General features: G+C 40.9%; 1 protein-coding gene across 2 annotated transcripts in view; it reads right to left on the bottom strand.

Annotated features, from left to right (window-relative positions):
• Positions 1–21,911, bottom strand: part of Cttnbp2 (cortactin binding protein 2) — a 152,905-nt gene that overhangs the window by 22,922 nt on the left and 108,072 nt on the right. For both annotated transcript variants that reach the window (XM_052173270.1, XM_052173271.1), the window contains 7 exons: positions 20,153–20,428; positions 18,743–18,838; positions 17,455–17,534; positions 9,862–9,948; positions 9,675–9,774; positions 2,392–2,544; positions 1,399–1,586 (listed from right to left, as the gene is read on the bottom strand). In XM_052173270.1, the coding sequence (XP_052029230.1) occupies positions 1,399–1,586; positions 2,392–2,544; positions 9,675–9,774; positions 9,862–9,948; positions 17,455–17,534; positions 18,743–18,838; positions 20,153–20,428 (980 nt within the window). The remainder of the gene's footprint in view (positions 1–1,398; positions 1,587–2,391; positions 2,545–9,674; positions 9,775–9,861; positions 9,949–17,454; positions 17,535–18,742; positions 18,839–20,152; positions 20,429–21,911) is intronic.

Genomic DNA, 21,911 nt, shown 5'->3' on the forward strand with positions numbered 1-21,911 from the left:
GTTCTTGCTCCTTACTCTGTGTGCTATATCCCAGTTTCAAATGCTATGCACAGGAACAAGAGCTCCCTTAAATCTGTTTATCCGTGAGCTGACAGGGATGTGTCAATTTTTACAGAATTGCAACACTAACATCACTTTTAGTGATGGTGCATTGAGTATCAATAGTGCTAAAATTAATGGAAGTTATTAGTAACTTGAAAATTTTCAAATTGACAATTTTTTGAGCCCACTTTTTTTTCTTCTTATTGAGGTCTTGTAATGACTTTGCTTTAGCCAAGAGAATATATCTCTGACTAGGCAGTCGATTTCTCTAGTTGGGAATGTCAGATACCCATTCTAATCACTGGTGGCAAGCCTTATTCATGAAGTCACCCACACTGCTCTTCCTATCTGCCTCTCTGCCACACTTCTCATGCTTGCCTATCCACCCACGTTTGATAAGTCCTTGACAGAGAGTTTTGGTCTCACACAGGTAGTCGCCATAGTCAAGAGCTGGAGGGTCACTGAACCTTTACAGGGAAACTTACAATTCCTACTGAGTCTCTAAAAAAGATGTTTTTCTCCATGGCGATAAAGTGATTGACACTGCATGTTACTGTGCTCTAGTTTCCTTGCCTACATGCCTTGAAGTGACAGCAGGGTGTCAAGTACTGTCAGTAGTCTCAAAGGGACAGTCAAGGTCCATCTGGGTGAGGAGGGCTGTTCTGTTATCAGTAGCTTAGAAGATGCTATTGTTGAAATGCTGTTCTCTACGTGCTGCCAGTGTACAGGATTAAGTAGGAAAACCAAATGGAGTTGAGAAAACCAAATGGAGTTCTTTGGTAACAAATCTGCCCTAAAGAACATTCTGGTATAAGTCCAGTCCCAGACTATTAAATAGCTAACATTTAATCAACATGGCTATATTCATATATGAGACACTAGAAAATAAAATTTTTATTCTTAAAAAAAGTACACTAAATCACTTACCACCATATCTAAAAGCTGTCCATTAAAGCAGCAGAAGTAGTTAAGTGACGTCCTCAGGGCTCCAAGGTATTATTGAATTTTGCTTAAGCTCAGGGATTAATTTTCAAGTCTAATTGTCTATAACTTCTAGAGCTTGATGAGGTTTCTTAAGAACCATTGATTACACCAGTAAAGCTGGTAATTTTCTCTTGTACATGTTATTGCCCCCAAACTATTACAATTTCTACACACATTCTCTAATAATGGAACTTTAAAACCCACACTATTGTTCTTTGCAGAAGGTGTTGTGAGTGACACATCCATTTTTCCCCTTCAGCTCCAGAGAGTAACAAAATATCCTAGCCTGCAGCCACACAGGAAGTGAAACTCAAGCCCAGATAAGACCTCCCCTCCCCCACCACGGCAGGTTGCACTTTCTGTGTTAGTTACCTTGCTGACTACTTTCCTTCTCAGGAACCTCTGAAGCAATCCTTGAATGGGCTCGCAATCCCAGCGCAGCTGAACCCAGCGGAAGTGTTGCTGCACCAGCAGGTCGGAGCCCTGGAGACAGGCCTTGGCAATGGTTCCCACCAGAAAGCAGTTCTCATGGAAATAATAGCATTCAGATGTTCCATTTCCTAAAATAACCAAGCCATAATTCAACCCCAGCCATTTATGTTTTGTTCAAATGCAAATCAAGGACATGAAATATATAACTTGTACTTTGAGCACAGAAAGATTCGACTGATATCAAGACAGGCAAGCATAATAACTGAGCACCTTAGGACTCCTTGACTTGGGCTAGATACACAGCCCTCCCTATACGATGTGCCGAGCAACCTAGAACTCCTACCTGCATTGAGCTGCATGTATACCTGTTTTAAACATGAGGGATGACTTGTTCTCCTTAGCAACCCTCTTGGTAAGGCTCTTTTTCTCTCTAAAGCCATCTTGACACTCTACCTAAGCACCATGAGCAATGCCAGATTCAGCCTAGAGTGGTGTTGCACAGTAAGGTGAAACGTGTCAGGTAAACTTTTAGGGAGAATTCTCTATTGAGCCTCTTATCCCTGTGCACAACTGGATCTGTTTTAAAATCAGGTACATTGTGGGAAAGGACATGCAGAATGAGGGAAAGCTTATATAATCTGAATCTTTTCATCAGAGTTAGAGAACCATCCATGCTACACCTCTTAGCAACCAAACTCATACTTCTCTTTAACTTCATTAAAAACAATAACAAAAACCTTTAAATAATCAGAACCCTTGATCTCTGCTCTTAACTCTATTGGTTTGGAATAAAGTCTCTTTGCTACTCTGTGATAATGTGGGCTCTTGTTCCATTCCTAGCTCAGGACCTAGAAACAAAGTACAGACCCCGCCCACTGGTGCTGCTGCTGCAAGGGCTGGCTGGTTGGCCTCTTCTCTCTGCCCTTTCTTTACCTTTTTGGAAAGTGCATGGGCTTTCAGTGCTGCGATTTTCCAAAGGTGCCAAAAAGTCTCCCAGTAACTCAGACAATGAAGATTTTTCCAAATTTTCCAAGATGACGATTATTTTCTTCTTCACAGGGAACTGCTTCACTGGGATCAAACAAGCTGTGGTCAGAAACAACATTAGCAGTCAAGAAAATGCAAAACCTACACAAACTGGCATAAAATCAAAAACTAAGAAGACAAAGTATTCATAAAAAAATGTCGTGTGGTATTGATGGCGGCAGGTCCAGGGACTTCTGTGGTATTACTCAACACAGTTGAGATGCCCACAGCATGCCCAAACCCTCTTCAAAAGCATATCCTGGACAGAATCTACCCAACGTCCAGCAGCAAGGGCTCAGGCAATGAAAAGATAAGGAGTCCTTTGCCACACTGGAAATGACAACTCTGAGAACACAAGACGTTGTCACAAACAAGCCACCAAGGAGTATTTAAAATATTAGGTCATCCTTCATAAATTTTTAAATATTTAATCTGTGGATTTAGAAACAGGTAACAAAACCATAATGACACAGTTAGAGCCTGAGGTGGGGCTCCAAACTACAAGGTTTGCCTGGTGAATGTTGAGGACCTGGATTCACTCCTTTGTACCTCCAATAAATTGCTAAGAAGTTATTATCACAAAGGATAGAAGAAAGGTTTTATGAGCAAGAGGGCACAGAGGTACATTCTAGAAGCTGAAGAGTCTAAAATTCCTGGCTTGTTCAGCGGCTAAACGGCTAATTTAGTTCAAAAGTATTCTTTGATCTTTAAGCGGTATTTTACAAATGTTTCCTAATACAAAAGGTTAAAAGCATTGAATGGTCTTTAAATCACCCATGTATAAAATGTTCATAGCATTAATAGGCAAGGCTTCCAGAGATGCAAGCACATCCTGGCCCTAAGAAGGGATAAGATTAAGGGTTCGGGAACAGTGAGAGGGAGTCAAGGCCAGTGTTTCCATCCTTCCGGCTCCTCCCACGCAGGATGGGCAGAAATGACTGCATATCAACCCAAACTAAAAGATGTGCACTAAGCCACTGCCCAAAGCATCCTCAACACAATGCATGGTGCCTCCCAGGCATTCAAGTCATTAGTGTTTTAGTTAAAACATGAAAAGGGCAATTTCAATGTGAAAACTGATACAAAATTAATGCATTGAACTTCTTAGCCAACTTCAGGTGTTTCCATCATAGTCAAATCAACGTTCAACTAGAAACAATCGATTTAAAGTCCTTGTGGATCACTCTACTTGTCGTGGATACTCATGAGACAAACCTCTATATTTTCTTCTCGCTATTACAGATACAACAAATTTCCAGTCTCAGGAGAATCCTTGAACAATGTAAGAGAACCTCTGCAGCTAAACAGCTTTAGAAAATAGGCTACAAAGAGTCATCTCTCAGTTTCCCAGTCCTGAAGGGTGGGTGCCATACTATTTTCTCATGTGATCTATACAGCTGTCTGGTAACAATGACAACAGCCTATGCTTCTCAGGGTCCGAGCATTGTCTCAGAAATACAAATATGTGTACAGCACTTGAGGTCCAGGAAGAGTCTGAAGTCACTGGGGCCTACATAGAGTGACCCTTTCTTAAATTCTTAAATATGTAATCCAAGTATACACACACGTATACACACACACATATTGTGTGTTGTTGTGTGTTGGTGTTTGTGTGTGTGTGTGTGTGTGTGTATTATAGAAGTGTAAGAATTAAAACTGCCTACTGCCATGCCTTCTCATGTTTGTCATTGCTGTGTTCCTTCAACGTCCCATTGAAGAAGAGGCTGCATTGTTAACGGAGGCAGAGAGCATATGACCACCGGATGTGGTGAAGGTCTGATGTTTCTGAAATGGGGTGCGGTAGTGGTGGAAGAGAGATGAAGCAGGGATAAGGAGGAAGAATCACACTGGCTGTAAAATTAACTGAACTTTAGTACAGGCAGATGGGTGGGAAAAGATGCCTCCACTTTAAGATTGCATTGCTGACCTAATTTAGAGCACACACTCATTTTGTGCCTAGAAGAAAACGGAGGGGGTGAGTATTGTCGTTCCTAACTACTGACCTTAGGTGTTATTTTCTGTCATGAGGCACCAATCAAGGGTCAAGCAGTGAGGATATCATGGGTAAGAAGTGTCTGTAACACTGCTGGCCTCACAGCCTCAGGCTTTCAGTATCGCCCTCTTCTCTCTAGGATACTTTCCTTAGTCCAGTTTTAGGCAGTTTTAGTTTCCTTGAGAAGCTAGTCTAGTTTAGGTTGTTTAGTGTAGTTTCATATCTAACTGTTAAAGACTCACAGAAGTGAGAACCCATTACCAAACTTTGAGGATTAAGGTTTTTCTGGCGTGGCAGATTTCTGGAGGCATGAATGAACGCTGCTCGCCCCATTTCATTTCTGCCTGTGGGCTTCTTTTGTTACGTAGTGGGAAATCCAGCCCTTGGAGCCCCCTTTGCTCTATGCTCCTCCAAGCTCACTTCTGAAACTGTTCTTTTTTTTCTTCCAAATGTTGAGTGCCCTGGTCCATCTCTCTCCTGTAATGACTGGCAATCCTAACTGGATACTGAGGTTTACAGCTAAGTCTCAGGAAGCTAAATAGCCTTCAGTTCTTCATAGGAGGAGGAACAAAATACCCACAGAAGGAGATACAGAGACAAAGGGTGGAACAGAGTCTGAGGGAAAGACCATCCAAAGACTATCCATCCAGTCCAGAGACTATCCCACCTAGGTACCCATATACAGACAAAACCCAGACACTATTATCAATGCCCACAAGTGCTTGCTGCCTGGAACAGGATATAGCTGTAACCTGGAAGGCTCTGCTAGTGCATGAGAAATAAAAAAGGGGACGCTCTCAGCCAACCATTGAACTGAGCACAGGGTCCCCAATGGAGGAGCTAGAGAAAGGACCCAAGGAGCTGAAGGGTTTGCAGCACCATAAGAGGAACAACAATATGAGTCACCCAGTACTCCCAGAGCTCCCAGGGACAAAACCATCAACCAAAGAGTACACATGGAGTTACCCATGGCTCCAGACACATAGGCAGCAGAGGATGGCTTTGTCAGACACCAAAGGGAGGAGAGGCCCTTGGTTCTGGAGAGGCTCGATGCCAAAGGGTAGAGGAATACCAGGACAGGGAAGCAGAAGCAGGAGGATTGGGGAACAGGGGAAATAGGGATGGCTTATGGGATTTCCAGGGGGAGGGGAACCAGGAAAGGGGACAATATTTGAAATGTAAATAAAGAATAATTTAATAAAAATAATAATAAAAAATCCTACATGGCCGATTCAATAGTAGCACTCCTTACTCTGAACTTAGTAACCTATCACAACTGTTTATAATCACCTCTTTTGGGGACTGAAAATAACCCCTTTCATATACTGCCTACTCCAGTCACTGCAGGGACAGTGCTCTGAGTGTGACAAAGTGACCAGTGCAGGCCTCCAGTAACACAGGGCCCAATGAGGTCAGCTCATCTATGGAGGCTGTAATTAGCATATTCATCTACCATGACTACAGTCATCCTGTTCCATTTTTACTTCTATACATGAAACCTCTCCAAGGGACTCAAAGCATTATTTGAAAATATTGACCTAGTGCTTAAATTGTTCTTTTCCCCCGCTTTGTGTCAAATATAATTTAAACTTCCATCTACTTATCTTGATAACCCAGCTTCATGCCTTCCTTGAATGGCAGAGGAACCTGAATCAACTGTAATATATATTCACATCCTCTCAGACAAGCAACAGAGTCATATGACATGGTTAAAATGAGAGGAAAATGTCATCTTGAATGACATGGACACAAAGTGATTTATGGTCCCCTGCAAGCTCCCTCATTCTTCCTGGAGTCCCTGTTCTTACTCTTGGCTGCCTCCTTCCCATTTCACTCTCCATGTAAGGGATGACCTCTTGTTCAGCTTCTGTTCCTCTTGCTTCTTGGGCTGTTTCACTCTGTAATGTGTTCATTGTGGTCCTCTCACATTGTACCCCTCAGACATGCAGACAAGAACAAATATGTGCTATGGTGCTTGGTGGAAGATAAAATTCAACAGTCCAGTGCTGGTCTAAGCAAAGGCATTTATGTCTCCCCTTCAAAGAAAATGAGGTTAAGACCCATTAGCACACAGAGCATCGCAGATCAGCATGTTTCTCTATAATGCCATCTGGTTACTTTTTCTTCTTGAAAAAAAAAAAGCAATAGTGCAGTTGGCAGACAAGACCCGCATCTTATTTGTCTGAAAGCTACAGTACAACAGGCTGGGGGGCCCTTTCAGCTTCAGGAATCTGCCTTCCCTTCCCTGAGGCCTCTCTTCCCATCACCAAAGGATCATTATCATTTCTTGATAGTTCTTTCTGCATGAAGAAAGCACAGATACCCACAGATCCCTTCCTGGGACTCCCTTGGCATGCCTTGCCATGGTATCTATACCTATTCCACATCACCTCTTTTTCTGGCCATGAATTAGCAGCAGTGGGTCCCATTGAAAGGATGAGAACGATAGAGGGTGTTTAAGGCATCCAGGGAAGTAAGTACAAATGACAAGCTAGACCACAATGTTCTTGATGTAACATTCTAAGAACTTTAACCTTTATTCTGGAGCCATTGGAGTATAATATCAGGAACACTTGTGAAAGCTTTTATCTCCTAGAATCATCCTCCAAGAATTACTGAGGAGAACTTGCTGAAGAAACGAGAGAGGGAGAAATAAGGTTTGATGAGGGCTCAGAGCCACTGGAGCAAGAAATGATGGAGCAGTGAGGAGGTATCTGGAGAGCAGCAGGAACTGCAGCAAGAAGAGGAGGGTGAGGAGGAAGAGGAGAGGAGAGAGGGAGGGGTGGAGGAATAGGAGGAGGAAGCAGATTTGGCAGAACTTAAGAGACGGAGAAGAAAGCAAACAAAGGACCCCAAAGTGCTCAGGCCACTGTAGGCAAGGACACAGTAGACAAACCTCACCATTTGAGTTGAGTCTTGGTTTTGCTACTAAAAACTGAAGGGAAAAGTTGATCTTTTTTAATCACTAAGACAAATACAGAATATTCTTCTGTATTCAGAGATGGTGCAACCTTTCCTATTCGTTTTCTTTGAATGTAAGGTGAAGATGGTTCTTTCTCCTTATTAATTTACTCAAGTATATTGCTCAAAACCTTCATGTGCAGCTCATGGTGTAGGTCTTCCCTAGCAGTGCAAGGTGCTGGGATGGATCCCAAGTGCTACAGTAAACAAAGGAAAACCTCCAAACACGCATTTTCCCAAGTCAACGTACTCTATCTTACGACTCACCACCACCTGTCCCATCTGCTCATCCTTCTATCGCCTTTCCTGAACAGGAAAAATGATTATCTTTGCTTTTTTTTCCTTTTTTTTTCATTCTAGTGTTACCTCCTGCAAAAGGACATTCACTCGGTCACTCAAGCAAATAAAAGTATAAGCCACAGAAATAGCTTTCAAAGAGTTCATGATAGAATATGGAGTTCAAAGCCAAAGTACCAAGAGCTCTCCTACTGCTAACTCTGTCATTAGATGAGGTAAGGAGACAGAAATAAACTCTCTGGATGTTTCCTAGGGGAAAGTCTTACCTGAGAAGGGTCAGAGAACCCCTCCAGGGGGAGCTGAGATTTAAGACAAGGGGCGCCTCTCTCCAAGTTTGCAGACTGGGAGAGTTCTTTGTAAGAAGATGCTGAGCGAGCATTAATTCTGTAGTGCTAGGGTGATCTGCCTTGCACCCTTCATGCCTTAACTTATTGCTTCCAGCTTTCTTAGCTGTCTGTGTTTACAACAAACCTCAGTCCGTACTTAAATACCTACCCTGACTGGGTGAGAATAAATCATTTTATATTGATAACCTTGATTAGACACAGTCCTGAAAGCTGAAAAGCTGTAGGGAACTATTGTTAAATAATTAATGGAGAAATGGCCAGTTAGCACAGGAGAACTTTTAAGATCTGTATAGTTAGGAGTGAGGAAGGCCAAGTTCCAACCAGACTGCTTGGGTCTGAGTCCTAGTCTGTTCTTACTGTGACATTACTGGTAGAACACACAATATCATCTCAAGAGCTTTCAAGATCACCAACCAAGGACACTGGATGGTCTGTCTGAATGCTTTAAAATAGTGCACGCCAGAGTAAAAGTTAATAACTGTTAGCTACCATTGAAACAGCATGAAAGAAAATAGTGTTCTGTATCTATTTCCTGGTTTCTGGTCAAAGACTAGCCTGTGAGGCAGGAAGATATTAAGATTCTGAGAGATTTTCCTACTTCCAAAGTGTACTTCAAGGCTTAAAGAATGCTCTGTTGTTCTCCAAACTCGTTTTTAACTTTATTTCCTGATTTAGAATCTGTAGATGATTTTTGTCATTCTAAGCTTGGTCTATCGATAGGCCTTGGGCTGCAGGATAACCCTATTCCTCCCAGTCCATAGACAAGGCATAGACCTCTCTATTAAAATTTAGAAGGTCTAAACTCATTCTCTTTGAATCTTACAACTTCTCCTCCAGACAGGTCTGTGGCTAGACCCTCTTGGAACTAACTTTGAACAGTTTCAGCTTTGTGTCACAGATATGCCGCTCCGGGTTATGTTGGCCTCACCTGTAGTGAAACTTGAGTTTGTCAAGCTGTGAAAGAACATCATGAATAATTTATCTCAAGAAATGTTTACATGTGGTTCTGCTACCCTGTAAATGGGAATAGATACTTCTGCTACTTGCAGAAGGCTGCTATAGAGATCAAGTGAGTTAAGTGGTTCATGCTGTGTATTTACTAAAATGCTAGTCAACAGTAGGCTAATAGCCAGCTGGAGACAAAGGTTTACTCCAGGTATGAAAATACCAAGTACATCTTGGTATCTACAGAAAATGTGTGATTGACAAAATTTACTCAATCTAAGTTTATTTCATTTTTATCAATATGCAGCACCAATTCTAGGCAATGTCAAATGTGATATGCAGTCCTACTAAAGGGAGCTGCATGCATTACCTCTTCTCATGCTGAATCACTGCTGACAGTTATATAGTATGCTCAAAACCATGAGCAGTTTACAAAAATAAAGAAGAACATTCAGGATGACCAACTAAGACAGCAGCATAGACAGAAATAGTTTTTTGCAAGTGTTCACTGGGGCTCCCAATTTTCACTCCATAGCCATTGAACAACTAAAAAAGTAGAATAATTATGAAGGTTCTTTCCTTGGAATGGTTTCAGTGAAGAACACTCCTGTGAGTTATCACAAGTGAGCTCCTTGAAAGGGTCTTACCATTACTGATGAACACGTCTACTAGCTGCTCCTTGGAGAAACCGGAATCCACTTCAGCTCTCACTATTTCACACGGGAATCCTGCAGCCATCTGTCTGTGCTGTGATAACAAAATGGGGACATTAGTTCTAGATCCTTCCTGGTTTTCAAAAAACAAAAATAGTAATAGTATGTAAATACTCAATACCTTCATGCAGAGGGCAAGCTGATTTGCTATGTAGTCTTGCAAGCTTCCTTCTGGGCCATGGAAAATGACATTATGATATTGCTCAACCTGTTGAAAAGCAAGAAGACTCCTGGGTGAAGATGCTTGACAAGGGGAGGGGCAGTACACAAGGATAGAGGTCCCAATCATCCCCAGGCATCCAAAAGAATAAAGGATTTGAGAATTGAGTATTTACTAGACTTGTGACATCCTTTAAAATTTGAATGGTGCCTCCTCTCCTCTGGAAACTAAGATATGTTTCCAGAAGCTACAAGAATATATTCAGGGTCAGGGAGCACACAAGGGCCACCTGCCAGTTGTTATCCTGTAAGCTAGAGAGGGAAGCTATACAGGACCATTCTTCAGGGGCCCCGGATGGTGAGCTTAGGAGTAGCTGTTAGTGTGTGAATGACCATGTTTCTGATAGCCATGAGTGACTTTTCTCTGAAGTTAAATACTGTTCTGTTATTGGTAAGCCTTCAGTATGAACTTACTAATGCCTACCTGAGGCACAATGGTGGCTCTAGCTAGCTACCCAGGGAATGTAGCATCTTAACCATCATAGACTGAACACAGCACTCACAAGGCTGTTTTCTGTGCTATTGGTAGTCTAGCGAGGCAATGGCAGATGTGTAGGCAAGGACCCAGACTGAAGCAAGGTGTTCTCCAGAAATGTGAGGATATTCTAGAAACGACAGATGAGGTTCAGTTTAGAAACTGAGGACTTGCCATGCCATAAAAACCATCAGAAAAAATTATAATTGAAGACTATTTCTGAGCAATAATTGTTCTCACTTGTACGTATGAGTGGGAAACATGAAGAATGTATGGGATTATACCTGTCATTAAAAATGATGATGAGATTTGTCTAGTTATGGCTTCTTTCTCTCAATCTTAAATAGAAGTTGGACCTTTTTAATTTTTTGGCTAGCTTAGGGAATTTTATCCATTATGTTTTTGGTACCATCTACTGGTTTTTCTATATTTCTAAGAAACAACTACAATGCTTCTCTTTGTTCTTTGTGAATACATCTGCCATCTTGTGCTATCCCTGTAGCTCTGACCTTCTGGGTGGCATATGGAGAGAGCTCCCTGAGACAGCGTTATATACCATTGACTGTTCACCATCTCCATTTTATTATCCACTGGCTTGAGTACAGCTTCACACTTCAGCATCTCCAATTCCTTGTCTAGTTCTTACTTCACCCAACTGCCTTCCAACACCGTTCTTTTTCAACCTTGTCCAGACTTTCCTACAAACTGCTTGAATTGATTTTTACAGTTTTATCTCTTTGTAGTCTAGAGAACTGCCTATATTTTATTGGTCTGGTTTTCCCATAGCTAGGATCTATACTGGACCCCTCCCATGCATATGTAGAAATTCTGACTGGATCTAAGGTGGTAAAATTAGGAATGGTTTCCCTAAGAGTTGAGCTGGCTGGCTTTTATGTCAATTTGATACAAGCTAGAGTCATCTGAGGGAAGGCAGCTCCAATTGAGAAAATACTTCCATAGGGGTCAGGCTATAGGCAAAGCTGTAGGCAATTTCTTACTTACTGATGTATATGGAATGGCCAGCCCATTGTGGGTGGTGCCATCCCTGGGCTTGGTGGTCTTGGGCTCTATAAGAAAGTAGACTAAGCATATCATCCAGGGGAAGATAGCCAGCATCATTTTTTTCCACAGCCTGTTAATCAGCTCCTGGTTCCAGGTTCCTATCCTGATTGAGTTCTTGCCCTGAATTCCTTCTATGACAAAGAATGACATGAAAGTATAAGCAAAATAAGTTCTTTCTGAACTTATTTTGATTGCGATGTTTTATCCCAGCAATAGTAGCCCTGATTATGACAGGAGGTATCAGTGCCCTTATGAAAAGTAATAGAGCAAAACCCCTTGCTTTTCCTATTATTTTAGAACACAGTAAGATGATATTATCTAGAACCAGGAAACAGACCCTCACCTCACTGTACTGTTGGTGCCTTGGTCTTGAACACCCTGGCCTACAGACATATGGCTATAAATCTCTATTGTTAGCCATCTAGCCTATGACATTTGTTAAAGCAGCATCTTCAGAATGACAGTATTCTTCTATAGGTATAGCATTAATGTTTTATTATTTAAGTGCTGTAAACTATGGGGAATTTGTGACACTAACACAAGAAGTGGGTGCCACTCATAGATTCACTTTGCTAGCTAAAGCCCCTTAGGTAACTGGGTGAATTTCTGACTCAAGTCTATAAGTCATTGATTAAACTATTGGCTCCAAGAATGGTTGCAGGATCTGCTGTCCAACAAGACAGATAAGTGCACACAGATGAATGGCGGCTATTTCTCTCCAGCCCCACAAAAAGTGCTCATGAGGATTGCACCTCTCAGACCTCAGCCTGGCCCCACCAATCTTCATCAACTTCTTTACCCAGGTGTCTCCATGTTGTCTAATGGATATGAATGGATTCACACTGACAGAGCAGATGAGGCTCTCACTGTGCAGCCAAAGTGGAGCCTAACTGCTCAGGTTTTTCACTGGTGTCAGTCTTATAGTTTTGAATCCCTGGGAAGACAGTAAGTAAGGGGTGACAGTGTTTCCTACCTCATCTCAGGGAGCGGTCAGAAAATGAGCCTAATACTCCCAAGGCAGTAGAGAAGTCTCAGGGTCTCCCTAATGGAGACCTCACTTCTATTTTTCTGAGATTTTGTCACTTTTCAAAAAGCACCTTAGTGGTAGATTGCGTGCTAGATATTGCTGTCCAGGTGCAACTGTACGCCAGCCCTCTCCAGTTCTCTGAATTAATCCCAAATCGCTCTGAATTGCTGAACAGAAATTCTTTCACAAGGAAGGGATTGTTTCACGCCAGCGAAATGGGATACAGATTTCCAGGATTTACTGAACATGCTGCCCCTGAGATTTTTCAACTGGCCTTGCAATTTAATCTTATTTTACTGCTGAAAACAAGAACACTCTATTCATTACAGCTCTCCTGTCAAGATGTCCACACTTCCTGAAGGCGGACTCTGAAATCATATAATAGCAAAGGGTCCAGCTTCCAAGATAAGCTACAAACAGCCATACCTCACCTGTTAGCACATACACTTCTTTAGGGCACAAAAGAGGGACAGTTTAAAATTTATCGAATGGACGTTTTTTACAAGCAGTAAACTCTTCATGTTTATGCTTTATAATATCCTCCATGAAGTACAATAGACTATAAACAACCAAGTTACTGTGTGGGTAAAATGAATGTACAAAAGTCCTGATTGTGTTTTGAAATACACTTTCCAATAATGATCTCTTTACATTTCCTGTATTACAAATTCTTTCTGATTGTTTTCCTTTGATCTAATGACACATAGGTATATTGATTATCATTTGTAACCAAACAAAATGAATTACTAAAGCAAATTATAGCTAGTCCATTGAGATTGGTATGCAGATAAAAAGCTTTGTCAAGGAAACAATTCATCCATCTTAGAGGTATCATATCACATTTCTCTGTCAGTCTTAGGTATAACATAAAATCATGCTCTATGCTTCATGCCTCCAGCAGAGGGCTCTATAGCTAGATGGACTGATAGGTAAGCAAATACTCTTACAGATGGAGCTGGTGATAGAAAGGAAATCTATTTGGAAAAATGAAATCAAGTTCAACTTCTAAAATTATAGCTTGAGTTATAGTCACTAGAGTTATTCTGCTACAGTGTGACACTTTTGCTTATTAGTAAAGGCACACTGGTCTCATTATAATGACTGATACTACTCCAATTTAGTCTTGTGTCTTCACAATCTGTTGGGGGTTCCACATCACATGTCAATCAGAGCTTTATGAAGCACGGTGATTCTGGACACAAGCAACCTCAATAATGGCCCATCCATTCTTTAATATTTTCCACTTTTACAATGTTTTCCCCCAGAATGGGGATTTATACAAAAGTTGCCTATTGCTGTCCATGTGGCAACAGAAATGTGTCTTCAGATTTGTGGTATTTTAAAGCAGTAACACCTCAATTTTTGTATTCTGTTCCACTTGTCATGCATAGTCTGCATAAGAGCTGCTACCCAGAGACAGTTTGAGGCCAGCTATGCTGAGATATTACACGCAAGAAAAACTGGAGAAATAATAGAGCATTAATGTGCCAATTAGAATTGGGATAGCTGTCACTTAAAAGTTCATGCTTCACAGCTAGGAATTTCAGCCTCTCCTGACACACAATTTCAAAGTAATTATTTAGCATCTTTGAGGCATGAATGGGTGTTACTGTTGACTTAGTCACATAAACTGCTCTTGAACTTCTATCATAAGTCTCAAAAGTCACTCCCAGGTATATGATGCACACCTTTGAAATAGCAGCCATACAACTGTACACTATTTGATGAGAAAGTACAAATACTAATAACAATTATTGGAAACATTTGAAATTTGAACAGAACTACCAGTGGAGTTAGAATGTATGTAATGATCTAGAAGTCTGTTCAACTAACATTTGGGATATTAAAAAGAAAAGCAGAAATGGATTCCTTTGTGTTTTGTAACCATTTGTTTGAGGTCACTCTTTATAGAATAGACATAAGAGAGACACAAGAGAAATTACAATTTATATATGCAAAGTTATACAGTATACATTAGTTTATTGAAACTATAAAAACCAAAGAAAGCTCTCTCTTTTTGTTGGTTTGTTTTTTGTTGTTTTGAGGTAAGGTCTCAGTTTTGTAACCTAGGCTACCCTTGAATTTACAGCAATTCTCTTGCCTTTCAGCTTTAGCACATCTGTGTTTACAAAACCATACTTCCCTGTCAGCTCACTGGAGCATTTCTCTATTTAATGAAATGAAGTATTACAAAATGAAGTGTAGTGGCTAGTTGTATGTCAACTTGGCACAAGCTAGAGTCATCTGAGAGGAAGAAACCTCAATTAAGAAAATGTTTTCACAAGGCTGGAGGTAAGCCTATGGGCCACTTCCTAATTAGTGATTCTTGAGGAGAGAGCCTGGTCTTGTAGTGCTGGGTTCTGTAAGAAAGCAGACTGAGCAAACCAGGAAGCGGCATTCTCCATGACTGCTACATCAGCTCCTCTCTTTAGGCTCCTGCCCTTGCTGTTTTTGATGATGAACTGTTATATGGAACTGGGAGTGAAACCTCCCCTTCCCAAGTTGCTTTTGGTTATGGCAATTCATCACAATGATAATAACCCTATCCAAGACAAATTGGTACCAGGAGTGGGGTATCCCTGCAGTAGACCTGACCATGCTGTTTTGGAGATGATTAAGGAAGGATTTTGGAACTTTAGGCAAGAAGGGCCACCGAGTGTTGAGAACTCAGTGAACTGATCTATGGGAGCTTGGAAGATACAAATGTTGAGAGCAGTTCAGATAATGGAGTTCTGCTTTGTGATGTTTCACATGGAAACAAAGGCTCTACCTGGCCTTCTGTGTAAAGAATATATGGTGTCTGTTCAACTGAGGCTAATGAATTGGCTGTGATTAATAAGAGACCTGAACCACTAAGGTAAAAGGTTAAGGATATGAGTTAGTTGTCTCCATAAGATCTAGCTATAGACAAGCCAGTGGAACATACCCTTAATCAGTGATTCTTAAGGGAGATGCCAGTCCATTGTGGATGAGGCCATCCTTGGGCTGATAGTACTAAGTTCTGTAAGAAGCAGGCTGAGCGAACCAATGAGCAGCACTCTTCTATGGCCACTGTTTCAGCTCCTACCTCTAGGTTCCTGCCCTCATTGGTTTGATGAATTGTTAATGGGACTGTGAGCAAAGTAAACTCTTCCCTCCCTAAATTTCTTTCAGCTATGGTGTCTCATCAAAGTAACAGTAACATAAAACGCATCAAGATCTTTAAAACTGTCATAGTTTTTGGATTTAACCCTTGGTCAAAACCTTGCATAATATGGAGATGTTGGGAAGGGATAGGGGAGAGGAAATAGCTATACTCACAGCCTGAGACTCATATCCCTGACAATCAGGGGGCCACACCCTCAGCTTTCTTTTAAGTAAGGAATTAGCTGGAGTTCTTTCTCTTGGGCCTATTTGATGCTTTGAAGGGAAACTGTGGGAGGGGGGGAGGAGCAAAGAGAGAAAAGTGAAAGTGTCCCACACAGAGGCCTGAGGAAGCTCTGCTTGGCTGAGGGTTCAAGGTGGGTCCAGACTCAGGGGTCAGCTTTAGCAAAACATTAATTTAAATATGATGGAAACAACTTGCGTAAAGAGTCCCAATCTAACTATTTTTTAAAGGCTGCCTAAGGAAGCCAGCAGAGTTTTGATTCACTTACTGTCTTATGGTATTCATAGTAGTTTCAGTAGATCTCACTCAGACATAGGTTATCTTAGGCACTTCCATCATTTGAGTTCTATCAGTGACCATGTTTGCTGCTTTGATGATAAGATCCTTTTAACCTCTCTTTGCCTTACTTATTTAAAATGGAGGTAACATTATCGACCTTGTAGGGATGTTATGAATAAACAAGAGAATCAAAAACACTTGACAGCTACATCTACTAAGTATGTAACAAATGCACTGTATTTTCTTGTTTTGTATCTGAATTTACTGCTTTCCTTGATATTCATACTTCTCTTCCTCCTATTAGGAATGCACTGCCTACTTTGACTAGGGAACATTGTTATACCAAAGTAAAACACATTTGCTAGCTCAGTAGGGGCCCGACTTCAAATACTGCTCCGCAGGCTGTAAGTAGTAACAGTAGAATACAGTGCTGAGACCCTGGGACTTAGATGTTCACCATGCCTAGCCCTCTCACCTGCTGCAAGTTAGATGTGTGAAAAGAATAAACTTCAGTCTTGTGATGTTTTGCATATGCTTGGCCCAGGGAGTGGCACTAATAGAAGGTGTGACCCTTTTGGAGTAGGTATGGCCCTGTTGGAGTAGGTGTATCACTGTGGGTGTGGGCTATAAGAGCCTCATCCTAGCTGCCTAGAAGTCAGTATTCTGCTAATAACTTTCAAATGAAGATGTAGAACTCTCAGGTCTGCCTGAACCATGCCTGCCTTGGACACTGCCATAATCCCACCTTGATGATAATGGACTGAACCTCTAAACCTGTAAGCCAGCCCCCCAAAAATGTTGTCCTTTATAAGACTTGCATTGGTCATGATGTATGTTCACGGTAGCAAAACCCTAACAAAGACAGTCCTATTTAATCTCTAATTACTTAGTTTCTGTAAAAGAGACCAAATCAACAGCCCAACTGATGTGAACTTACTTACTCAACTTTAAATTGTAAAAGCTTAGAGTAACACATCTTGATATAGATGCCTGTTCCTTTCTGTGTCTATTATTTGATAGCACATCCTTGGTAAGGGGCAGGTAATATGTTTCTACCAAAGTTAAAGCACTTTAGTAGTCATGGGGTAGTCTCTCTGTGACAAAGAAATGGGCATATGGATCATAGTGACAGAAATCCAGGCCAGTGATGGACAGCCTGCCAGGGAGTGGTGTGTTGGGGAAAACAATGTCTTAACCCAGAAATTGAGGTGGGTGGGCCCCCACACTTGTCTGCATGGACCACCTGATGGATGTTTCAGTAGTGATGATGACAGCACTAACATACCAGCCTGAGGTAGTTCTGCAGCACCTGAAGTGGGATCATGGATGTGTAAGTCACACTGCTGAGGCAGCCTTCTTGGGGACCTGTGAGAAATATACACGAGAAGGAAAACTGGTATTTGCTTATGAAACACAGATGATCAAGACACCACACAAGCTGCCATGAAAAGATCAGGATACTTGTAGATTTGGAAGAGCTGACATTTGGCCAAGAAACCTAAGAGTGACTTTGACACCTGATTACTGGTTTCTAAACAGCTAGTGCTTCTGGGAACCTGGAATCTCTACAGTTGATCCTTGCTGCTCCAGTGCACTGGAGGTCAGGTGCACTGACCTTCTTACCATTTACAGCCAGGAACTCCAGAGTCAAGCTGAAATTCTGGAGCTCAACATGCAAGCTGTTGGGCTCAGCACTTCACTGTTTGTTATGAAAAGCTAACACAGATAACTCAGTCCTCAGAAAGCTTTAGTATTGCCTAATATTACTGTACAAGCCCAGGGTCTTCTTTTAGGTTCTGTCCCCACCTCAAGTTCTGATACACAGTGCCCTCATTGAAATGCAATATGTTTTCTAGGGTGGACCCTCAATTTTAAAAATTGCCATGAATATAATTCGGACCTTAAAATTTTTAGGCAACACTTATTTTTTTTTTTGAAAGTCTACTCCTAACTATGGGAGATGCATTCAGAAATCATCAGCCTTTTATAATCCAGGGCTAAGAAACAGTAAATCTACCATATACTCATAACTAGAAATTACATAAGAAAAGCAATCAGAGACTCAGTTTTATATATAAATTAGAAAGAAAGGGAAAGAATTTACTGGCCTGCTATGACCACTGAGTGATATTATACTGGCATTGTGTCATAAATAAAAACACAGCCTGAAATTAGTAGACACTTTCTTCATGCTCATGTGCACCATTATAATATGATGATATCAGACATATATCATGGTCAACAGTAACAGACATTTCTTTTTTAAATCAGTCTGTCACTCCTAGTAGCAGACCAGTTTGCCTTTAGGTTATTTCTAATGAGGGACATAATAAGAGCAGCAGGAGTCTATGAACAGGGCAGACATAACCAAGGGTGACAGAACTCCAACATCCAAGTCTTCCCTCCCACTTCATCAGATATTTCAGAAAACATCTAATAACCTCATAGTGGGAATCACACAAGTAGTGTGAGACACAAGCAGAACACTTAGGTTTAAGAACTGGCCCAATGTGAGCCGGTGGTGAGGCGCATGAGCCTTGGGCATTACACTAGTTTGGGAGACCACTCATCACCTGACAAGAGCACCATGATCTGTTCCACCTTCTTCTTCTTCATGAAGTCCCACGGGGACTGTGGGAAGCTCTGACCAGTCGACCACGGCATACTTCCTAGTTGAAGAAAGGGAACCAGAAAGTCACAGCCATGAAGCCAAGGTCATGAAGAGCCCAAACAGTGCTTTCATATGGGCATGCTAAGGCTCTGTGATAAGCATGAACCACCATCCAGCATCTACTGTTCACAGAAGTGCTTTCATTGGCTGTCGGGAGTAACCACTCCTTGTCACCAGTTTCAAGTTTGCACAACAGCAGGCACAAGACCACTTCCTTCAGGACACATCTGTCTTGTCTTCAGCACAGAGCTATGCTCTGCCTGATCCCTTGCTAGGCAGGCAAAATGCGTTCCCAAGAATTGCTCATACTGTCTTTTCTTAATGCAACGTTAAAATTACACACTAGTTCCATAATAATATTTTGACCATCATCCCAAAGTTGTCATAAGTAAGTTATTCTAAAGCTAGTGGAAATATATTTATAGTAAACCTGCTTCACAAAACACCTTCTGTTATAAGCTGATACATAAATGCCACAGTAAAGGTTGCCTTTCCTTCACCAAGACCATTCTTTTTAAATGTGGTTCTTTGGGACTAATGGATGGCTTTCAGTAGGCCTGTGTTTGATAGTAGGCCTGTGAGTTGAGTCCTAATTGCTTTGCTCAATAGTCATGTACCTTTGGACAAGTCCTTTAATACCTATGTAGCTATACAATGTGACTTCATTTTTTTTCTTTAAGTGTCATGCACAGACCTTGCAAAGAGTGTTTTGAATAGATATTAATTTGGATCTAAGGGAAAAAAAACAGCCAAGGACAAGGAATATTTTGTGAGCTCTTACTATGATCACTAGAAAACAGATCTTGTCTTTTTAAGTTCTTTGTACATCTGTTAATTGGAAATAAGAAGTTACCACTCTGACCTATCTCATGTGGGAGCTTTGGATGTAACTTCAATAAAGGGTTTCTTTCAATTCTAGACCACATTGGACTCTGTACCATTAACATAGTTGAGCACACCTGGCAGAGCCTTAGAGCAAATCTGGAGCTAAATTCTGAAGGTATATTCAGCAAGCATCTATAGTGTGGTTAGCTTTTTGCATTTATCTGGAGTACAAGTGCAAAAAGAAAGTCTCATCAAAGGCTTTGAAGCTATTTACTCTCTAACATTATTTGAGGCATAAAAGTATTTTTACAGTAACAAGGCGACATTATGTAATGGTTTCATTGTGAAGGCTCAAGGTTTTCAGTACTGGCAGCTGCCACAAGCAAACCTAGAATGTGTTTCATTAGTAAACTATCAGGCTATGAAGCCCACAGACACAAATAAACCCAGGCGTTTAACATTTATTTCACTTCAAGGCTGCTTATACCTAGCATGATGGATCGTATACTGCTGGTGCCAAGACCGATGCAGGAGTCAGTAGTGTTATTAAATGTCCCATCTTCCAGACTCCACCATCCATCAGAAGAGATGGCTTGGAAATGATTTGTCAGAGCCTGACTCACTGCTTTGGAAAAATCTTCCCAGGATGTCTGTTTGCGGATATTTAAAGTGCATATTGTATGTTCACATTCAAAGTCGTCAGAAACATTGTTGCTTGCTTGAATTTCACCCACGGAAATCCTTAAGGGTATTTTAAGAGCATCTGTTAGAAGAACAAAGAGATGGAAGTTTAGAAACAGCCTTGATAAAAAAAAAAGGCAAAACTATTAAACAGAATAAGCAGTTATGAAGATTTTAACGATAAATCAAAAGACAGCTATCTTATTCAATATTAAGCTGAGCCTTCTTGTACTGCAGCAAATACTGGTTTCCCAGTCTCCCTATGGTTTCTTTGGGAGCATATAAGTGAGCCATCTATCATTCCGTGTATCTCAGCCTTTCTAATTCATTGACTCTTCCCTGCAGCAAGATTCTCAGGCTGTTAAAAAAAATAAGAAGTCAGAAAAGTTTGGAAAACCAGGAGTCCTTCCTTCATCTCAAGTTCTCTGTGTTGTTCTTATCTTTATATATAACATCATGAGCAAGTCAGACTACAGTTCCAAAGGCCAGTAGGCTTAGAAGACCCCCCCCCCCCCCGAGAGTCAAGACAGACCTGAGTCTGAGCCCCAGAAGTGGCTTTCTCCTTCCTCTGTGAACTTGGTAAATGTCCCTAGTCTTGCTATCCCTCAGTGTTCCATAGAAGGCAGAAAAAATATACAGAGAATTGTCATGGAGAAGAAATTATTTTTTTGTCTGTAAGGGATGTAATGAAGTCAACGCAGAATTACATGATCAATACTTTGATAAGTGTTTGGTGCTGTTCTGGCTCCCGGGGCTTAGTGCATGGTGAGGTAGCCTTCTACCACTCCACTCTACTCCCTGCAACAGCAGAAGCTTCAAATGAAATTTCCAGTCTGAAGGATATCAACAGCCTAAGCTTGGCACATACTTTTGCTCTCATAAGCTCAATTATGTTTACTAAAAATCACTCCAGTTTGGTCCTAAATCTTCTAAGTCTCATGATCTTATCACTATAATCGAGAACTTTTAATACTCAATACACTGTGGAATATAAATACTTCTATTATGAAAACAAAGTTGAAAACTTTAGAGATATTCTGTGAAATGGCTCAATTGCTAACCTAATGAGGTATAAATAAAATGGTAATATCAAACTGTAAAAATATAACAGTGTCTACGCAGACACTACCTTGAGCTTACTTCCCAAGTATGTTCAGATACTCAAGAACTAAAATCATAGAGGACATAGAAAAGCTAGATTTTGTTTTACTAAGAATCCATGAAATTCAATGAGTGGAAGCTTACTAAAGACTTTCTCACTTAGTGAAAGGATTATGTAGTATGCTTTAGTACTAAAATAAAACGCTTTCAGTGGATGTCCAATATTAACTAGATTCAGTGTGTTATTTAAAAATGAAAAATGATGTTGGGGTGGGCTGTGAGGGAGGTGACCCAGGATGGGGGTGGTGGTGAATATGATCAGAATACATTGCAGGCATGTGTGAAATTCTCAAACAGCAAATAAAAAATATATGAAGGCAAGGCAAATTTTAATTTTAATATAGTAATTGAAATATAAAACTAAATGTACAATTTCCCCCTTTTAAAATGGATTTTCCACTAAC

This window comes from Apodemus sylvaticus, chromosome 2, assembly GCF_947179515.1.
Source record: "Apodemus sylvaticus chromosome 2, mApoSyl1.1, whole genome shotgun sequence".
Taxonomy (NCBI): Eukaryota; Metazoa; Chordata; class Mammalia; order Rodentia; family Muridae; genus Apodemus; species Apodemus sylvaticus.